This window comes from Python bivittatus, unplaced genomic scaffold (genome assembly GCF_059951505.1).
Source record: "Python bivittatus isolate LINGU-HERP-01145 unplaced genomic scaffold, Pbiv_v1 ctg000220_np1212, whole genome shotgun sequence".
Lineage (NCBI taxonomy): Eukaryota > Metazoa > Chordata > Lepidosauria > Squamata > Pythonidae > Python > Python bivittatus.
This window is the reverse complement of record NW_028277048.1, coordinates 20,670,548-20,687,010: the sequence shown is the minus strand read 5'-3', so window position 1 is coordinate 20,687,010 and position 16,463 is coordinate 20,670,548. Positions and strand designations below refer to the sequence as shown.

Sequence of the window (16,463 nt, the reverse complement as noted above, 5' to 3'; positions counted from 1 at the left end):
GGATGGTATTCCAATTTTAAATTCCACCCAATATGTTCAGATTTTGGCGGATAAATTTGGTACATCGAGAATTTCAGGGTTCTTTTTAAGTCCTCAAGTTTTTTCAGGAATTGAATGGTTGGGGTACTATGCTTCTATAAAGTTTTAAGCTCAGAAAGGTTCAGGAGAAAATGAGGAAAATGAATTTGGGAGATTCAAACTCACATACATTATCCGGATTAGTCTTGTATCTTATAGTGGATTTTGTACTCTTCTATAGCAGCTCCACCATTATGAGATCTAATCCTATTCCTAAACATGGGCCTCATCCCATAGTCTGCCGCTTGCAATGTACTGAAATAACATCTGTGTACAATTCTGTAAAGCCCCAACTACCAGATTTTTGTTTTCTGACGATCAGATCTGAAATATTTGGCACAGAATTCTAGACCTTTTTTAAAAAAGGATTCCCATATTTTAGTCCTAAATATTATTTGCTTGACTATGGTAATTTAATGAAGGCAAATAAAACAAACTATTTGGAATAGTATCTTGTTCCCTAACAATTACTTATGATATGAATGGGATAAATCATAACTATAATGGAAAGCAGTAATCAGATTCACACAATATGTAATAGCATAATGTGGTTTGTTTGATTTTAGCTTAGTGTACTGTGTGAAGAAAGCTACCATGGTTATACCTAAGTGTTGGTGAATCCAGTTAATTCTGATTTAACCTACAAATCATGGTTAAGAAAAACATTGCTTAGCATGATGTGTGCGAATCCACCAAATGTTTTTGTACAGATATAGGTTGTTTTGTTTTTGTTTTTGTCTTTGTTTTTTTGAAGCTGGAATTTGAAACAGGGATGCATTTTCTTCTACCTCGTGAGATGCCTGCAGGTTGCAACAACTTGCCTACTGCAATTTCTTTGCATTTTCAGTGTGAACATGTTAGGTTATTGCCATGGCTCATGCTAGGCTAGGAGACCAATAAGTTTATTTTTATTTAGGAGGATTGTTTTGCTGACTGCAGCTTTAATTCTCTGGCTTAGATGTCTGGTTCAGTGCGTGGCTGTCATTAGTAACTTGATTTTGTTTCAGGAACAGGCTAATCAAACTAAGTCTCTAGATGTAATGACATCTTACTTTAGAGTTTGGGATTATATCCCTCCCACCCACCACCCACCCACCACCACCCTTCCAACAGCTTTAAGCAAATGCTGTGGTATCTGCCCTTACATTTTGTAAATGTGTTTTCAGAGACTCAGCCAATAAAGGCTTTTGTAAACTGGCCATCCCAGCTTAGTCTTTCCAGGAGTAAGAATGAGTCATCTTGAATAAGATTGGAAACTCAGGATATTGGGGGGCAGCCAAAATCTGCACCAGCAGGATTCACCAAGTTTCTTATTGGTTTTGATGATTTTTAAAACCACCCATAACAAGCGTTTACCTTGAATCGTTTTTTGTTCCTGTTTTGGTCATCCGCATTCTGGAGTCCAAGCATGAAATACACATCTCAGTATGCTGTGCAGAGCATATCTATAGGATAAATGCAGGTTTAAAATAATTCCCCCAGCTATTTCTCCCAAAAGCCTGCTCAAAAGTACCTGCCAATATTTTAAAATGCAAGAACGGCAAGATTCAGGGCACTTGCAGATGGAGAATTTGAGAAACGGACAGATCAGCCTTCTGATCTCAGCCTCTCTGATTAAAAATTAAAGCCACTGATTATCACATAAAACCAGTCAAGCTGTTTAAAGGTTGCAGCCCTACTACTGCCAATAATTTGCTGTCAATACCCACACAGGCATTTTTGTTTTATCCAGGAGAAACCGCATTGACTCCTTGAGAAAAATGCCATAAGTGCTGTTGCTTTCTCTCTACATTGTCACCACTTTCCACCTATCTAACCGCATTGAAGTGGAGTGCTAAGCAAGTATACTCTTTCTCCATTGCTTTGTGAGTGCTTCTGGTCTCAGGTGAACAGGCAGCAAAACAAGGATGAGGACAGCTGAAGAACTAAGACGCTCTGTGATGACTTTCCCAGTTGCAGGCCTTCTAGTTGTATTGGGACTACAAATATTGCCATCCATTTTGGAGGAATCACAGAAGTTGTGGTCAATATCATTTGAAAGATATCAGGCCAAAGAAGGCTGCTCTGTGGAGAAGTCCCCAGAAGAGCCCAAGATGATGGAGTGGGAGGAAAACATAGCTGTAATTCAGTTTTGCCTACATCTAAGCTTGAAGTTGGGAATTTACCAAACATGTATTAAATGGTGCTATTCAAAATCTGGGTTTGATAGATGCTTTGAAAACAATTTTCCAAGTTTTGTTCATCAATTATGAGGACAATAAAAGTCCAACACTGCAAAATTCAGTACTTTTATACTGAGTCTTTTTCTTGATTGATTAATTATGTGCAGCCATACAGATAGATTTTCTCCATGATGATCTATCCCTAACCTGGTCTTTCAGGTCTTCCAACAGTGCACTCATCGTCACTGTAACTGAGGCCACCCACCTTGCTGCTGTTCGTCCTCTTCTTCTCTTTCCTTCCACCTTTCCTAGCATTAAATCCTTCTGCAGAGAGCTGGGTCCTTGCATAATGGGTCCAAAGTAGGATAATTTGACCATGATCATTTGTACCTCATGTGAGAACTCTGGGCTGATTTCTTTGATGATCCATTGAATTGTTTTCTTAGCTGTCTACGGAATCCTCAGGAGTCTTCTGCAACACCAAAGTTCAAAAGCATCAATACTCTTCCTACCCTGCTTCTTCAAAGTCCAACTTTTGCTTCCATAGAGTGTCACAGGAAATATCTTGCACAATTTGATCTTTCCTGTTGACATTCACATTAAAGGGGGGGGGAGGAGCAAACAGGATTTTTGCAGTCCCAGCAAGGGGTATTTCATTGAGACATTTCCTCCCACACTTACTGCTCTGCAAAGTGCCCCGCTTGTTCCTCCCCAAGCAGGAGCACAATCTAGAAGCAGCAACTGTAGCTAACAACTAAGGACTACACTCCCGTTCTGCCTTACGTTATTATAAAAACATGTCCTTTGCCTTTCTAGAGGAAACTCAAGGTGAATGACAATAGCAAATGAAAAAAAATAGAAACATAAAATAGCAGTTATAAAACTTCCATCTCCAAGCAAGTTTTTTTTAAAAGACTAAAAAGCCAGTAGCATCATAGTCCCATTCTTGGACCCCATAACAGTGATGTTGGTGCCTCTCTATCACCATTTTAAGCTGAGCTCTTACAAGCTCAGGAGGAAGCAGATGCTTTAAAAATACACCTCTGTCTTCCAACAAACCATGCTTCCTTTCCAGGGCATTGAGCGGAGCTGTCTGCTAAATCTTCACTGAGTAGGAAAGAGCAGTTAAGTGGCTGGTCCAGCGGGCAGGGAAATCTTGCAGTCAAGTTCTTACGGAAAGGAAGTCTCTTCTTCAGAGGAGACTTTTGCTGGAACAGGTGTATTGCCCAGTGACAGCATGATGGTTTTTAGGCTTGGAGAGTTCGCACAATACTATCATCATTGCTTTACATCAGTGGCAGATCTGTCTGTTAAGAATGGGCAAGAATGTGGGGAATAAGGCAGAGGCAAGCCATTTTGCCTTGTGCTGAGGCTAAAAAGGAAGCATCGGTAGGAGAATGTTATAAGGATAAAGCTTTACAGCACATATGCCTTGCTGTAGACATCATTCCTGGCCCTCCAGAAATGGGTAATAAGGCGTAATGCACAGGTTGAAGATCCCTGGATATTAGAGCCTTCGAGGCCTCCTACATGCGCTTGGATGCTATAGCTAACCATGGCTTTTCCTGTTGCACAGAAAAAGCAAGGAGAAAAAATGCAAGGATCATCCTCATTTGGCATTCTAGTGTCACTTGAAAAGAGACCATTTCTGTACCACCCCTACAGAAAGTGTTCCCCACATCTATAGCTTGTTTTCACACATGAATCAGAAATATAGTTGAGAGCCTTTGGGCTTCAATTTGTATTGCTCAAGTGTTTTGCCTTGCTTCTGACACCAACATGATGTGTAAATAAATGTGTAACCAAAGGCACCATCCAGTTCTCTTGTCTCATCGACTTCCAAGTTGAAGAACCATTTCTATATAGGGATAATCTGCAATCTGTTTACAGACCAGTTGTTTTAAGATTAGAGAACTAGGACACTCTTAACAGTTTTCCAATGATATATTTCTTACCTATGGTAGAATAAAGATAAGATTCTCCCTGGAATGTTATCTGGGACAGTTTCGTGTCTGACTCATCAGCACTTGTAATTAAACTTGGTAATTATATTCACCATGAGGCTTGGAGTGTTGCAAATCATCCTCTCTCTCTCTCTCTCTCTCTCTCTTTTAATTTTGCACATTTCCAATTCTTTGTCACCATCTGCTGTGAAATGGCTGGTTTTTTTGCAGTGCACACATAACACCACCATCTGGGCAAAATTATTTGTCCCATTAATTGCAGAAATGTATGGAGAAGCAAATGAAAATGCTACTACGCACCAATGGAATGTCGGCTAAATGAGATCCAGCCCACTTGTGAGCTACAGAACATGCACAGAGCTTGACATTATGAAATGTCTATTTTAATCGCCTCTCTTGCTAATTGGTCTCTCTGCACAGCATCGAAAAAATAGCTCTCTGCTTGACTCTGTCCCGCAGGGAGGACCTGAGAAGATCTGAGTTTCTTTGCAAATGATAAATACCTTGGTTTGAATGTTATCCTGTGGTGGCTGCCTTCAGACTTTCAGAAATCATTTTTATGTGCAAGGAGAGTCTAAAAGTAATGCTTTGATTTGGCTTGTTAACACAGCTTTGTGTAATGAGCAACCTATTTGTAAGGCAGGGGTAGGTAACTTTCAACCCCCCCCCCCACCTGAGACCTTGGTGGGATGCAGGCCTTTGGAAACTACACCTGGGCTTATGCGCACGTACGCTGAGTCCTTGACGTCCCCACACCTTCCAGCATTTTTTCCCTCTCTTGAAAGGAAATGAGGACCTATCTGAATGCTGATAGCACTCTAACAGCAGAGTGACTGAAGGCCTTCACTGACTTCCTTCTTACTCTCAGCTGATTCTCCCAGTGTCTAGGGGAGACTACCTGCTCATCAGTTTCTGAGGGACTCTACTGTGAGGGGACAGATGTATGTTTTTATTCCTTCCTGGCCCCTCTCTCCCCCCCCCCCATGTTTCCAATACAATCATTTCTCTGGAAGGAACCTGGAGCTACAAAATTAATGGCACTCTTGCCAAATTATAGTTCTGACTGATCTATCCTGAGCAATTGAATTGATCACCAGACAGTGCTAAATTAATATAGAGGTCCGCTCTAGAGTTACTGGAAATAGGTGTTTATCAACACTGCATCTGATTTCATTTAAGCTAGTTAAATTAATTACATGCAGTTTAATTGTATTGGCCCCATATATTTAATGATCCTCCCCCCGTCTTCTGTCACATTAAAGATTACACTTTGGTGGCAATTTCTGGAGAGGCTCTGAGCACCACATATGTACTTCTGGGGCTCCAGATCCTGCCTAGCTGCTGTACTTGGCCTGGCACTTGGTGATGAGCTACAAGCTTTGGAAGAGGCAGATGCAGAACTAAGTATTATGGCATGGGGCAAGCCTTAAAAGCTGCCTCAAGCACCTCATCTTCCTCAGCGAAAAGGACCTCTAGTCCATTCTCTTGGTGAACTTCTTATTTCTGGAAGAAAGAAAATGAAGGGGCAGAAGACAAAGTGAATTATTTCTAGATTCATAGAGATACTATAAGTTGCTATTTCCACTGTTCATGCTGCATTTCTGGACTGGAATCCATCATGTGCTCATCCCAGGTTTTTAAAGATTCCCTCGATTTGGACTCAACTCCTGATGATTCATTACAAAGATATAACCATATCGTTTTCTTGGGCAACAATATCCAAATATAATTGCCTTCTTCCAGTGTATTTTTTTCTGATTTGCCAGTCTAGCTATAGCCCTTGGCTTTCCCAGTCTCCCATCCAAGCCTAACCTGGTCTGACCCTGCTTAGCTTTTTAAAGGTGCTGGTACCTAGTAATATGAAACTGCCATTAAATTTCTAGTGTAGGTCTACCCTCAAGACTTCATATCCTGTGACATATACAAGCCAATCCCAGAATTATTTGCCAAGCCAGTGTTAGTCAAACCAATAAAAGAGTGCAGATCGGGATTTTCCATTATAAGCATAGAGGCAATGCATTGATACAGAGTTGTACTCCTATTTGAGCATCCTGACTGAGAGCGGGCAAGTTCTCCATTCAATTTCTGAATAAGTCCATCTTGGGTATCAGTGAAGGCCCCTAGAAATGTCTTGCAGGAGCAGCACCCACAATGCTGCAGCTTCCACACTCTTGAGACCATCAGCCATTTATTTGATATTGTTATACTTTTTCATTTTAATGTTAGTTTCTTTGGCTTCTCTTTGGAGGACAAATAAATGATTGCATACATGATTAATTTGGTGAGGTGGCCCAAACTGGTAAAATTGCATGTATGTTTAGTAGTAAATCTGTAGGGCTATCTATCATCTGTGTAGTAAATCTAATTAAAATAAGGATATTGTTCTAAGTTAACTAATGATTTGAATTCTCCTTTCTTGTAAAGCAGAGCGTACAGGATCATTACCTCTGCACATTAATCTTTTCCTGCTCTTTCCCTTCATCTGAAATCCACTTATGGAAGATGACACCATGTGGGTATTCCAAAGGCAGATAAGGGCAAGATGTTTTAGAAATGAAACATAGGAAAAGGGACAGAGAAGATGGACTACAGAGCTGGCATGTGATTTAAAATAATTTGCCTTGAGGGACTGAAGGTTGACCTAAATTAATCTTGAGGGGCTCTGCAGTTTTAATAGATTCAAGTTGTACATAAAGCTCACATCTATATCCCGGTTTTTACAAAAAGCAGATGGCATGAGGTGTCCGTTTCGGCATTATAAGATTTCAAACTGCAGACAGTGGCAGATTTTCTGCACATAGAGCATAAGTAGACAGAAGTACACCTGCATAGACTGGGAAACTGTGAACAGAGCATCTTAGTTCACAAAAAATCTGACGCTGAATTAACTCGGGAAATGACAGCAAATGAGAAAAGACAATGACTGTGTGAAGGGAAGAATGGCCTAATGCACGCAAGCCTTTATAAAATGTGGAGCTTTGGAAAATGGGGAAAACTGAAGCTATGTTGGAAGTAATTTGGGATGGTCACTCTGCTCCCAAACCCAAGTTAGCATCTCTGTTTCAGATGTTCTCAAGTATTGTGCAGCTCAGGGCTTGGGATTGGTGGCCTCTTGTGTAGCTGCGTAAAGAAGTTCAGCTGCATGCATCACGTTGAATTGAGCACCATCCAGACAAACTGCTAGCAAGCCAACCATAAGACACAGCCAGTTTGGTGTAGTGGTGAAGGCACCAGGCTAGAAACGGGGAGATCGTGAGTTCTAGTCCTGCCTTAGGCACGAAGCCAGCTGGGTGACTTTGGGCCAGTCCCTCTCTCTCAGCCCTAGGGTTGAGCAAGGGCAAACCACTTCTGAAAAACCTTGCCAAGAAAACTGCAGGGACTTGTCCAGGCAGTCACCAGCAGTCAACACTAGCTTGAAGGTCGGAGAAAAAGAAAAACCATCCATTCTTACAGGATGTATTCACATAATATGCTTAACCTGAATTAACTGAACTGCACAATGGCTGCACAAGGGATCAAGTTCATCTTCAGTGGAGGTCTTCAATTGATGGCTAACATGCATCTCTTATGGATGCTCTCATTCTGGATTTCCTGTATCAAGTAAATGTTTAGGTTAGGTGACCTACAAAGCCCTTTCAAATTGTTTCATTCCTAGATAACTCCTTTGTAGGCCCAAATTTGGTTTATGGTACCAAGGACCTTTGTGTACCTGTCTTTTTTTTCCTGAGCTGAGCCACAAGAAAAATCTCTTCCCCTCCATTTTCAGCAGTATGGGCTCTATCCAACTCTAACCACTATGCACATACATATTCCTTTCACTTTAACTGCTTCTAAGCATGAATCAAGCTTAGCCAAGTTAATTAAAGTTAGCAGCTGAAGTGGAAGTAATTATTTGGCATCTGTTGCAATGTATATTTGTCACAGTGTCAGGGAGAATTTAAAGGATCAAACAAGGCATATCTGGGCAATTAAGAGTTGGCATCAAAATCTCTTGTCATGTAGAGGCCTGAAGTTTTGCAGTCCAGCTATGGCAGGGTTTCCCAACCTGGGCCACTTTGAAATGTGTGGACTTCAATTAGAATTCCCTAGCCAGCATGGCCATTGCTAAGAATTCTGGGAGTTGAAGTCCACACATCTCAAAGTTGTGCAGGTTGGGAAATATTGAATCACAGCACAACAGTACTGTACAGGAAGAACTGTGTGGGTTTATAAAAACCAACAGGCTGGCATACTGCTCTTCCATTTCTTCTCAGAAGGACCCATCCAGTTCATAGGTCTTGGACCCTATGGGAACTCAAGTGCTCCTTGGGAAAAGGAGGCCAACAGCTTCTTTCTGTACCACAAATATTAGCACAGGAGTCAGCAGCTTTTCATTTTTTTTTTTTTTGATAGAAACACAACTATTTCACCTTGCCTATATTTAGCTTTCATTGAAGGCTATCAAATACCAAACAAAAAGCAAGAAGCAAGATGATATTGGGAGGTGGCTTAGGCAAACACTTCCCTGATTCACTGGCATATAAGAAGGTAGGGAGGTACAGCACAATCAGACTTGCAAAATTCTGTTATTGTTGCCTATTTCAATAAACTACAGTTTTAGTCTCCTTGTGGAGTTGATTTTCTGGTCTGGTCTACCTGGTGGGGCTGATATACTGTACAAGCAGATAACACAACCATCTGGGATGAGCATGTCAAGAAGAACTATATCATGCCAGAGCCAGGATGAGGACTGGGATTTCCCTGGGTGGAGCCACTACTTTGTTAATATAGAGAGTCCATCCTATCAGAGTTATCCTTACTTCTGAAGGAAGCAGAAAATCCTGAACCTCCTTTAATAGATGGGTTGAGGAGAATCAGACGGGGATGGAGGAGCCAGGTAAAGGGGTTTCAAAAACTGCTTTGCCAGGGCTGGATGAACTATAGCATGGAGAATAGGATAGGCTAAAGTTGAGTCTGTTTGCAGATATATAAATATACCACTCTGTTGCTTTCCAGTATGTGACCCATCAATTGCAGCACCCATTTTCCAGCATTGAATCATGGACACTGAAACTGTGCCCTCACAAGAAGCTTCCCTGACGGTTAATGAGCAGGTATGTGTCTCCACAATCTTCCAGGGTGATGTGGAAAGGGAGGAAAGAGCTGCAGGAAAGCAGAATGTGAAGCAAAGGCACTGATTTGCTTCAATGTGGCCCTAGTGAGTGATCTCCGCACATTATAGATAGAGATAGTGTGTGCGCAACAGGGAGTGCATTTAGCCATGTGCTGGATTTGTGGCTGCTAAAGATTTTTATGGGCTGCGTGAAGAAAGATGGAACATCATCTTTTATCTAGTCTGACAGTAGGTCCACTTAGTTCATTACTGTCAACAAAGATCTGCAGCAGTTCTCCTGGTTTTCAGGCAGAATGTTTTCCAAACCTCCCTAGGAGTTTTGGTCTGCATAGCATGTGTCTGCCACTGAGCAATAGCTTTCCTGCTTAAGAATCAGATACAGATCTCCCTTGTTGCTTCTCTTTGCCCACTGTAGTGATGATCTGGGTCCACTGATATCCCCCTACCCTTTGCTATCTTTTCTCAGGTGATTGTGATGTCAGGACATGAGACAATTAGGGTACTGGAGGTGGGGGTAGATGCTCCGCTCTCAGTAAAAAATGAAGGGCAGACGCTGAAAGCAACAGCTGCGGCAGCTGGAGGAGAGTCTTCTGCAAACTGCCCTCCAGAATCAAGTAAAACAGGACAAGAAGGGGTACAGCCAAACCCAGAGAAGGCATGCAGAGAGTCGGGCGGTAAGTGGCACTTTATATCCTTCCAGTTACTTGGTCTTCTCCATCTCCACCCTGTTACCCAAAAGGTTGATATCAAAAAAGTAAAGGTAGAAGCCATATTGTGCTATGGGGCAATTTCAGAAGAATCATAGAAGCAGACTCTGTGGGGCTCTCACAAAGGCCAGCAAGGGTCATTTATGGGTATCACTTTGAGCTATCATGGTAAATTCTGCATTCAGAAAAAAATTCCCCCTTCCCTTTGGTCACTAAAATGATAAGGTGGAATTGGAGAATCTCTAGACCTCAAGAATGCATAAGCTGAACCATGGAGGTTTCCTTAGGTCTCCCTTCCACCTGATGAGACTCCCTAGTTTATTTTTCCAAGGGGCTAGCCATCAGCAAACATTCTACAGCTCTTCTTTCACAATAAGACAAAAGATGGAAGAAGCAGTGAGAAAATGCAGATGTGCTACAAATGTAAGACATCTGGACATCCTCTTCCCCCACTCTAAAGTATATGACCAAGGCAGGGAGATTACAAAATAAAAACTTCCTCTGGAACAATCCAGAGATTCTCCATGAGACGCAGGCAGAAAGCACAGATAAGCTGAACAGAGAATGGTATACCTAAAGCCTATGGGCAGGCGTTCCATTTCTGGGCCTTTGTACACAGTTAAGCATTCAGACAACATGATGGATGGATGGATGGATGGATGGATGGATGGATGGATGGATGGATGGATGGATGGATGGATGGATGGATGGATGGAGGCAGGTAGCACAATGTTGGACCGTCCAAATTTCAAACCCAAAATGACAATTTATAGGCAATGAGCCAAGGTGGAGATTAACAAAGCAGGAGAGGTTGGGGAACAGAGAGGTGGACAAATGAAGAAGGCAGCTGGTTGGCAGCAAGGTAGGACCAGTCAAGTGACATTTTTGGCAACAAGAAGTTGCTCAGATTAGAAAATGGTAATGGAGGTGGAGGATGATGGGTTTGCCTCAGGACGTGATTTCCTGACTACAAATTTTCTACCCAATAACTGGCCTGAATTCTGGTTTCTTTTTTTGAAGTCAGATAAATATGAGATAGAGGTGAGATACAAAGCTCCTCACCTATGGGCATTGGGCTGCCCTGTGTATAGTGCCAGGATCTGTGGCCCTGACAAGCATTATGTTCCTCATAGTGACTTTGCTGCTGCCCTTAAAAAGAGTCCTCTTGCAAATTCTGTGATCCCTTGACTTTTTCTGTGTAAATATTGCATGTTCTTAAAGACCATTTAACGCCCTCTGAAGGAAAAACATCATCAGATTTATTTTAAGCAACCCATCTGAGAGTCTAGCATTTGCGACAGAAAAAATCATAAACATCACAAATAACAGTGAGAAATTCAGGTGCTGAAGTTGGGGGTTTATTTCCTTTTTAACAGGAAAAACTTCTTCCAGATAGGAGATGGGGAGTCAGGAAGGGGCTGGTTGATGTAAATTCATCTGTGGAGTCCTTGGTGCTCTCTGAGCTTGGTTGTTTGTCAGTAGACATTTCATTATCAACTAGGTCACATCATCAGTGCCTCCCATTTGCATACTTTCTGACGCATTTGATGCCCATATGCGGCTCCAATAGAAGAGAACAGATGCAGCTTAGGGTTGAATGGTGGAGTTTTTGGTGCTCTCTGAGCTTGGTTGCTTGCTTGCAGACATGTCATGACCCAACTAGGTAACATCATGATACCTACAGATATTCTCTTCTATTGGTCACTTAATCATTTTCCTGTTTGCCACTTTCCTTGTTCAAGTAGCTCCTGTAGTAAGTCTTTCCTCCTCGAAGGACCCTTTCAAGCCATGCTTGCTAGTTATATATGCTCCTGCACACGTATGCCCATCATGCTATTCGCTTTTGTGTTATGCAATGCTATACAAAGTACAAAAAAGAAGTAACAAGCCACAAGCCAAAGAAATTAAAGGTATAAGATTAGAAAAGAAAATCCAATTAAATCTAGTTCACAGCTATACTGTTATAATTTCCAGACCTTTCCATGAAAACTGTGTTCGGTGTTGAACTGTTTGCCAAGCCTTCCCTCTATACTTACCTAAGACTTTATTTTCATTATTATATTCATTAATCCCCCATCAATTTCATATTTATGCAAAACATATTTCAAGCCTACCCCCTTGGTCATATGCTTTCTCTAAATCAACAAATGCGCAGTAAATTTTCATTCATAACATTTCTCCAAAACCTGCCGAGCAGCAAATTTTATTTACTTATTTATTTGCACAAACCTACATAGGTACATAGTTGGGCAGTTTATAGGCCGCCCAACTCCCAAAAGCTCTGGCCAGCTTACAATTAAAAATTTAAAAATTACAAAACACAAAGACAGAATCGTGAACAGCCCCCAAGCAACATAATAAAACATATAAAAAATAAACATAAAAGAGCAACAACAAAATATCATTCTGCCCTAGAGCCTGGGAGAATAGCCAGGTCTTTAATAGCTTCCTGAGCATCATCAGGGTGGGTGAGTCAAAATGGTTACATAATGCATGTAATTAGACAAAGAAAGGATAAACTAAGTTACCAGCCTTAGTCATACCAGCATTCTTTGTTAATAGTCAGGACCATCGCTGGCGGTCTGAGCGCATTTTGCCCAGCATGCCACAAGAGCAACCAAAGCCGAGCTTTGCCCAAAGCTTGCTCCTGCTATTCTTCATAAGTGAGGATCTCTAACCCTACTTTGCCAGCAGACCATACTGTTGTCTACATCCCACTGGTTTGAGGTTGACGCAGTCTAATGACACATGCTCAGGATGCCCTCTTCAGCCAACAAAACGAGCTTGGTTTGATATACAGTATCCAGGGTGATATTTGAAGAGGTTAACAGAGTAACTTGTTTCCTCCTCCTTTTTAAGGTGAAGTCAAGGCATTGCCTGAAATCACACCTGTGCCTATCCCAGGAATTGTGCCGTTTAGCCAAGTGACAAGCCAACCAACACAGACTTTAACTCCCGTTACAGTGCAAGCCGCGCCACAGGTAACTACCCTGCGGTTCTAGCCTTCGTATACGGGAGGGAAGCTCTTGGCTGGGGAACAAAGGAAATAGTGCATTCACTTTCTGCAGTGAGTTGGGAGTCCCCAGTAACCCTTGGAGCAGCTGGACATGGGCAGGATGCTTAAGCAGAAGCGGAGTCTTTATTAAAAGTCCACAGCAACATTCCCAGAGCACTGTGGAATTTATAGGTTCTCAGATTAAAGAGACTTCATGATGTTATAGATGGCTTTGGTGCTCTGGTTCTCATTTTTTAAGGGAACACAGTTGACAAAGCTTTGTAGAAATTAAATGCACTCTTCCAGCGTTCTCTCGGCAGGCATCTGGGTTTCTGTTTTTTTAGAGTGCTGCAAGATACACAGGATGCAACTTGACATACCCTATCCCTTATATCAGAGCCCCACACAACAAAACTAAGGAGCTAAGGAGAAACTCACCTTGTTTCTCTTCCACAAAGCCTGCACACATTTTGTTCCATACAAGCTCCCATAGAGCAACAGTTGTTTAAGACAATTACTCTAAGCCAATAAAAGCAAATATGTGTAGCTCAGGGTTGAACTGTGGAGTCCTTGGGGTTCTCTGAGCTTCGTTACCCAGCTAGGCAACATCTTCAGTGCAGATGTTACCTGGCCGGGTAACGAAGCGTTTGCAAGAAAACAACCAAGCTCAGAGAACCGCAAGGACTCCACATTACTGAAAACCGCCTCACAGTTTAGAAATAAGAGAACTGCCTTAGTTCAGTGATATGAAAAAAAATGCAAGAGGAAAATATCCAAATGTGCTGTAGAATACTAGTTTCATTCTCAAAAACAGTACACCGGAAGCTTTAAGGGTGTCAGATACACGCAATAGGGTCTTTTTTTAGTTCTTAGAATGGGATGTGGAATTTCTTCACTTTCTCCAGAAGAACAAAATTATCCCCGGAAAGAGCTGAAAAGTTGAACATATTCAGACACGTATAGAGAGTAAAACTGGTTTTCTACAGTATCTTCTGATTTTTTTCCCCCTGCTGTCTTGCGTCCTGTCCTTATCACACAGAGAACAAGGCAGTTCTTCACCTGTTATACCAGGATGGGGTTTTGATACTCTTTGCATGGTTTTGGAACTTAAAGGAATGGATCAAATGCCTTTGAGTTCTGATTCATTTGATTGTGGTGCAAGCACGGTTAAATCAACACTTCAGTACAAAGTAATCCTTTTCCGTGCTCCAAATAATTTGACCTGTCAACAAAACAATGTATAGGATATCAACAGTGGGACTAAGAATGAGGATAGAGGCAGGGGGAATGAATGCTTCTCCATCCAGGTGATGCACATAGTTTCATAGGAGATACATTTCAATCACTTACAATTGCTTGCCAAGATGGGAAAAACTCTCCTTCCTCGTGCCTCTTCTTGTCAAAATATTTTAAACTGTGGTTGGCAGCTGCAAAGAGAAACCATTATTTCATTGTCAGATAAGTTTTTCAGCTTTGCTCTGAACTAGGAGATTGGGATACATCCTAGATACATACATACATCCCATTCACACCCCTTGGGGTGTGAAGAACATTTGCCCTTCCAGAACTGGCTGAACAACACCACCCAGCCTTCCTTGTCATTGGCTAGACTAGCCAGGGCTGCTGGGATTTGTAGTTCAACCACCTCTGGAGGGCCTCAAGTTCCCTAACCAGGAGAGGGAGGAAGGGAGGGAGGAAGGAAGGAAGGGAGGAAGTGAAACTTTTGGTGAGGAAGGCTGTAGCTTGTACTATGAAATGATTTCCCAGCAGGAAAATCTGCTGCCCACCTCTATGGGGAACAAACCCAGTACTGTGTGCAGTGTGTATTTCAGACAGCTTGTGAACATTGCAAGAAAATGACTTCCTTCTCCCTCTCAGTCTGCACTGACCTGTGGGATGGTCGTGCAGCCCAGGATGCAGTACAGTAGCACCAGTTTTCTGAAAGAGATACTCTTGGGCTGAAACTTGTCTGGTGCTAGCCAACTAAGATAACTAGGGTTTCTCGTGCTGGGCTTTAGGCATGGCACTTTGAACCAAAAAGGGTTGGTGAACAGACAGCAGAGAATGGTTGGTCAGTGCTGGGAATGACAAAAAAGGCTGTCCCTGGCTTCTTTCGTGGTTGACTTGAACCAGCCCCCCATTGCAGTGTTACAGAGCTGGATCTCCCCAGCTGCTGGCCAGGGGCACCCAGCCGCACACGGCACAGCTCAGGCAGGCATCTCCTGGCTGGGCTGGGCCTCCCGTGGGCTGGCTGACGTGACTGCCGCGCTGATGCTGTCTGCAGTGGCGTTGATTTTCTTTTCCCTTTTCTTTTTTACATCTTGTTTACTTTTGCAGGTCTTGACTCAGGAAAACTTAGCAACAGTTGTGACAGGCGTAATGGTTCCAGCAGGGGCAGTTACTCAACCTCTTCTTATCCCCATCAGTATTGCAGGTCAAGTGGCAAGTCAGCAGGGGCTGGCTGTATGGACATTTCCTGCAGCAACGGTGGCTGCCCTCCCAGGACTGACGGCTGCCTCTCCTACTGGGGGAATTTTCAAATCACCTATAGCCAATTTGCAAGGTAACCACTGTTTCTTAGAAGATCACACTGGGGGGCAAGAGACCAGCACTTGGGCCTAACCAGAAACAGCCTTAACCTGTTGGAAGAGAGTCATTGATAACCTTTTTGAGTTTCAGGAAGGCAGAGAGGGCGGGCAACCATTTTTGCTCTATGTTAAAGGCCAAGGTTCTGGTCCAAAGCCTTATGCGTCCTGTGAACAGGCCTCCCCATTAACTTGAGTGGAGAAACCAGATCCATTGGTAGAAAGGGATACACCTCCATATTGCTTCCTCCTCTGAAATGAATGGGGACGTCTTTGTAAGCGTCATACGTGCATCAAAACCCCCAGTCCACATGATGTTCCCTTGTTATCCAACAGCTTCTTGGGTAAATTATGTCACTATAGTTTTAGTCAGTGTCCCAGCAGAAAATACCGTGCTTGTTAGTATCACCGGTCTGCTATTTAAAGGAAGCTGGGGTTCCAATCAGTAATCTCTGCAAATAACGTTTATTTTCTGAAGACCGTTAAGACAGCAATGTTTAATTAAAAAGGTAGAGCTAGGATTAATTCCCCAGGCACTATTTCTCGCCAGCAGTTAATTCACACAAGGAGCCCGTGATGCAAAGTATCCGGGTGGCTGTAGTTACTCTCAGTTGCAACAGCTGCTCCAGCAGTGATGAAGCCAAGCCCACCAGGCTGTTGGCTACTTGTTCCAGCGGCCTCTGATTTCACCTTGCATTAGAGAGAGAGAATTTCTATCAGCAGGAGAGAGAGAATTCCATGGAACCCAAAGCCCTTCCCGTCTGTATCAATATAATTGATATATCTATATCTGCTTTGTGTGTGGCATATCTTTTAACTCAATCAGGTACAGCAATCCCTCTGAATATGAAATAGCTGC

At 42.5% G+C, this 16,463-nt stretch overlaps 1 protein-coding gene across 8 annotated transcripts in view; it reads left to right on the top strand.

The window, feature by feature from the left end:
• The window catches only part of POU6F1 (POU class 6 homeobox 1), a 33,003-nt gene that overhangs the window by 5,766 nt on the left and 10,774 nt on the right, over window positions 1-16,463 (top strand). For 5 of the 8 annotated variants that reach the window (XM_088138087.1, XM_088138079.1, XM_088138083.1 and 2 more), the window contains 4 exons: window positions 9,200-9,297; window positions 9,784-9,991; window positions 12,884-13,005; window positions 15,357-15,582. In XM_088138087.1, the coding sequence (XP_087994213.1) occupies window positions 9,244-9,297; window positions 9,784-9,991; window positions 12,884-13,005; window positions 15,357-15,582 (610 nt within the window). In that variant the 5' untranslated portion in view covers window positions 9,200-9,243. Of the gene's footprint in view, window positions 1-1,810; window positions 9,298-9,783; window positions 9,992-12,883; window positions 13,006-15,356; window positions 15,583-16,463 lie in introns of all 8 variants that reach the window. The other 3 variants (XM_088138082.1, XM_088138080.1, XM_088138081.1) reach the window with 1 other exon arrangement.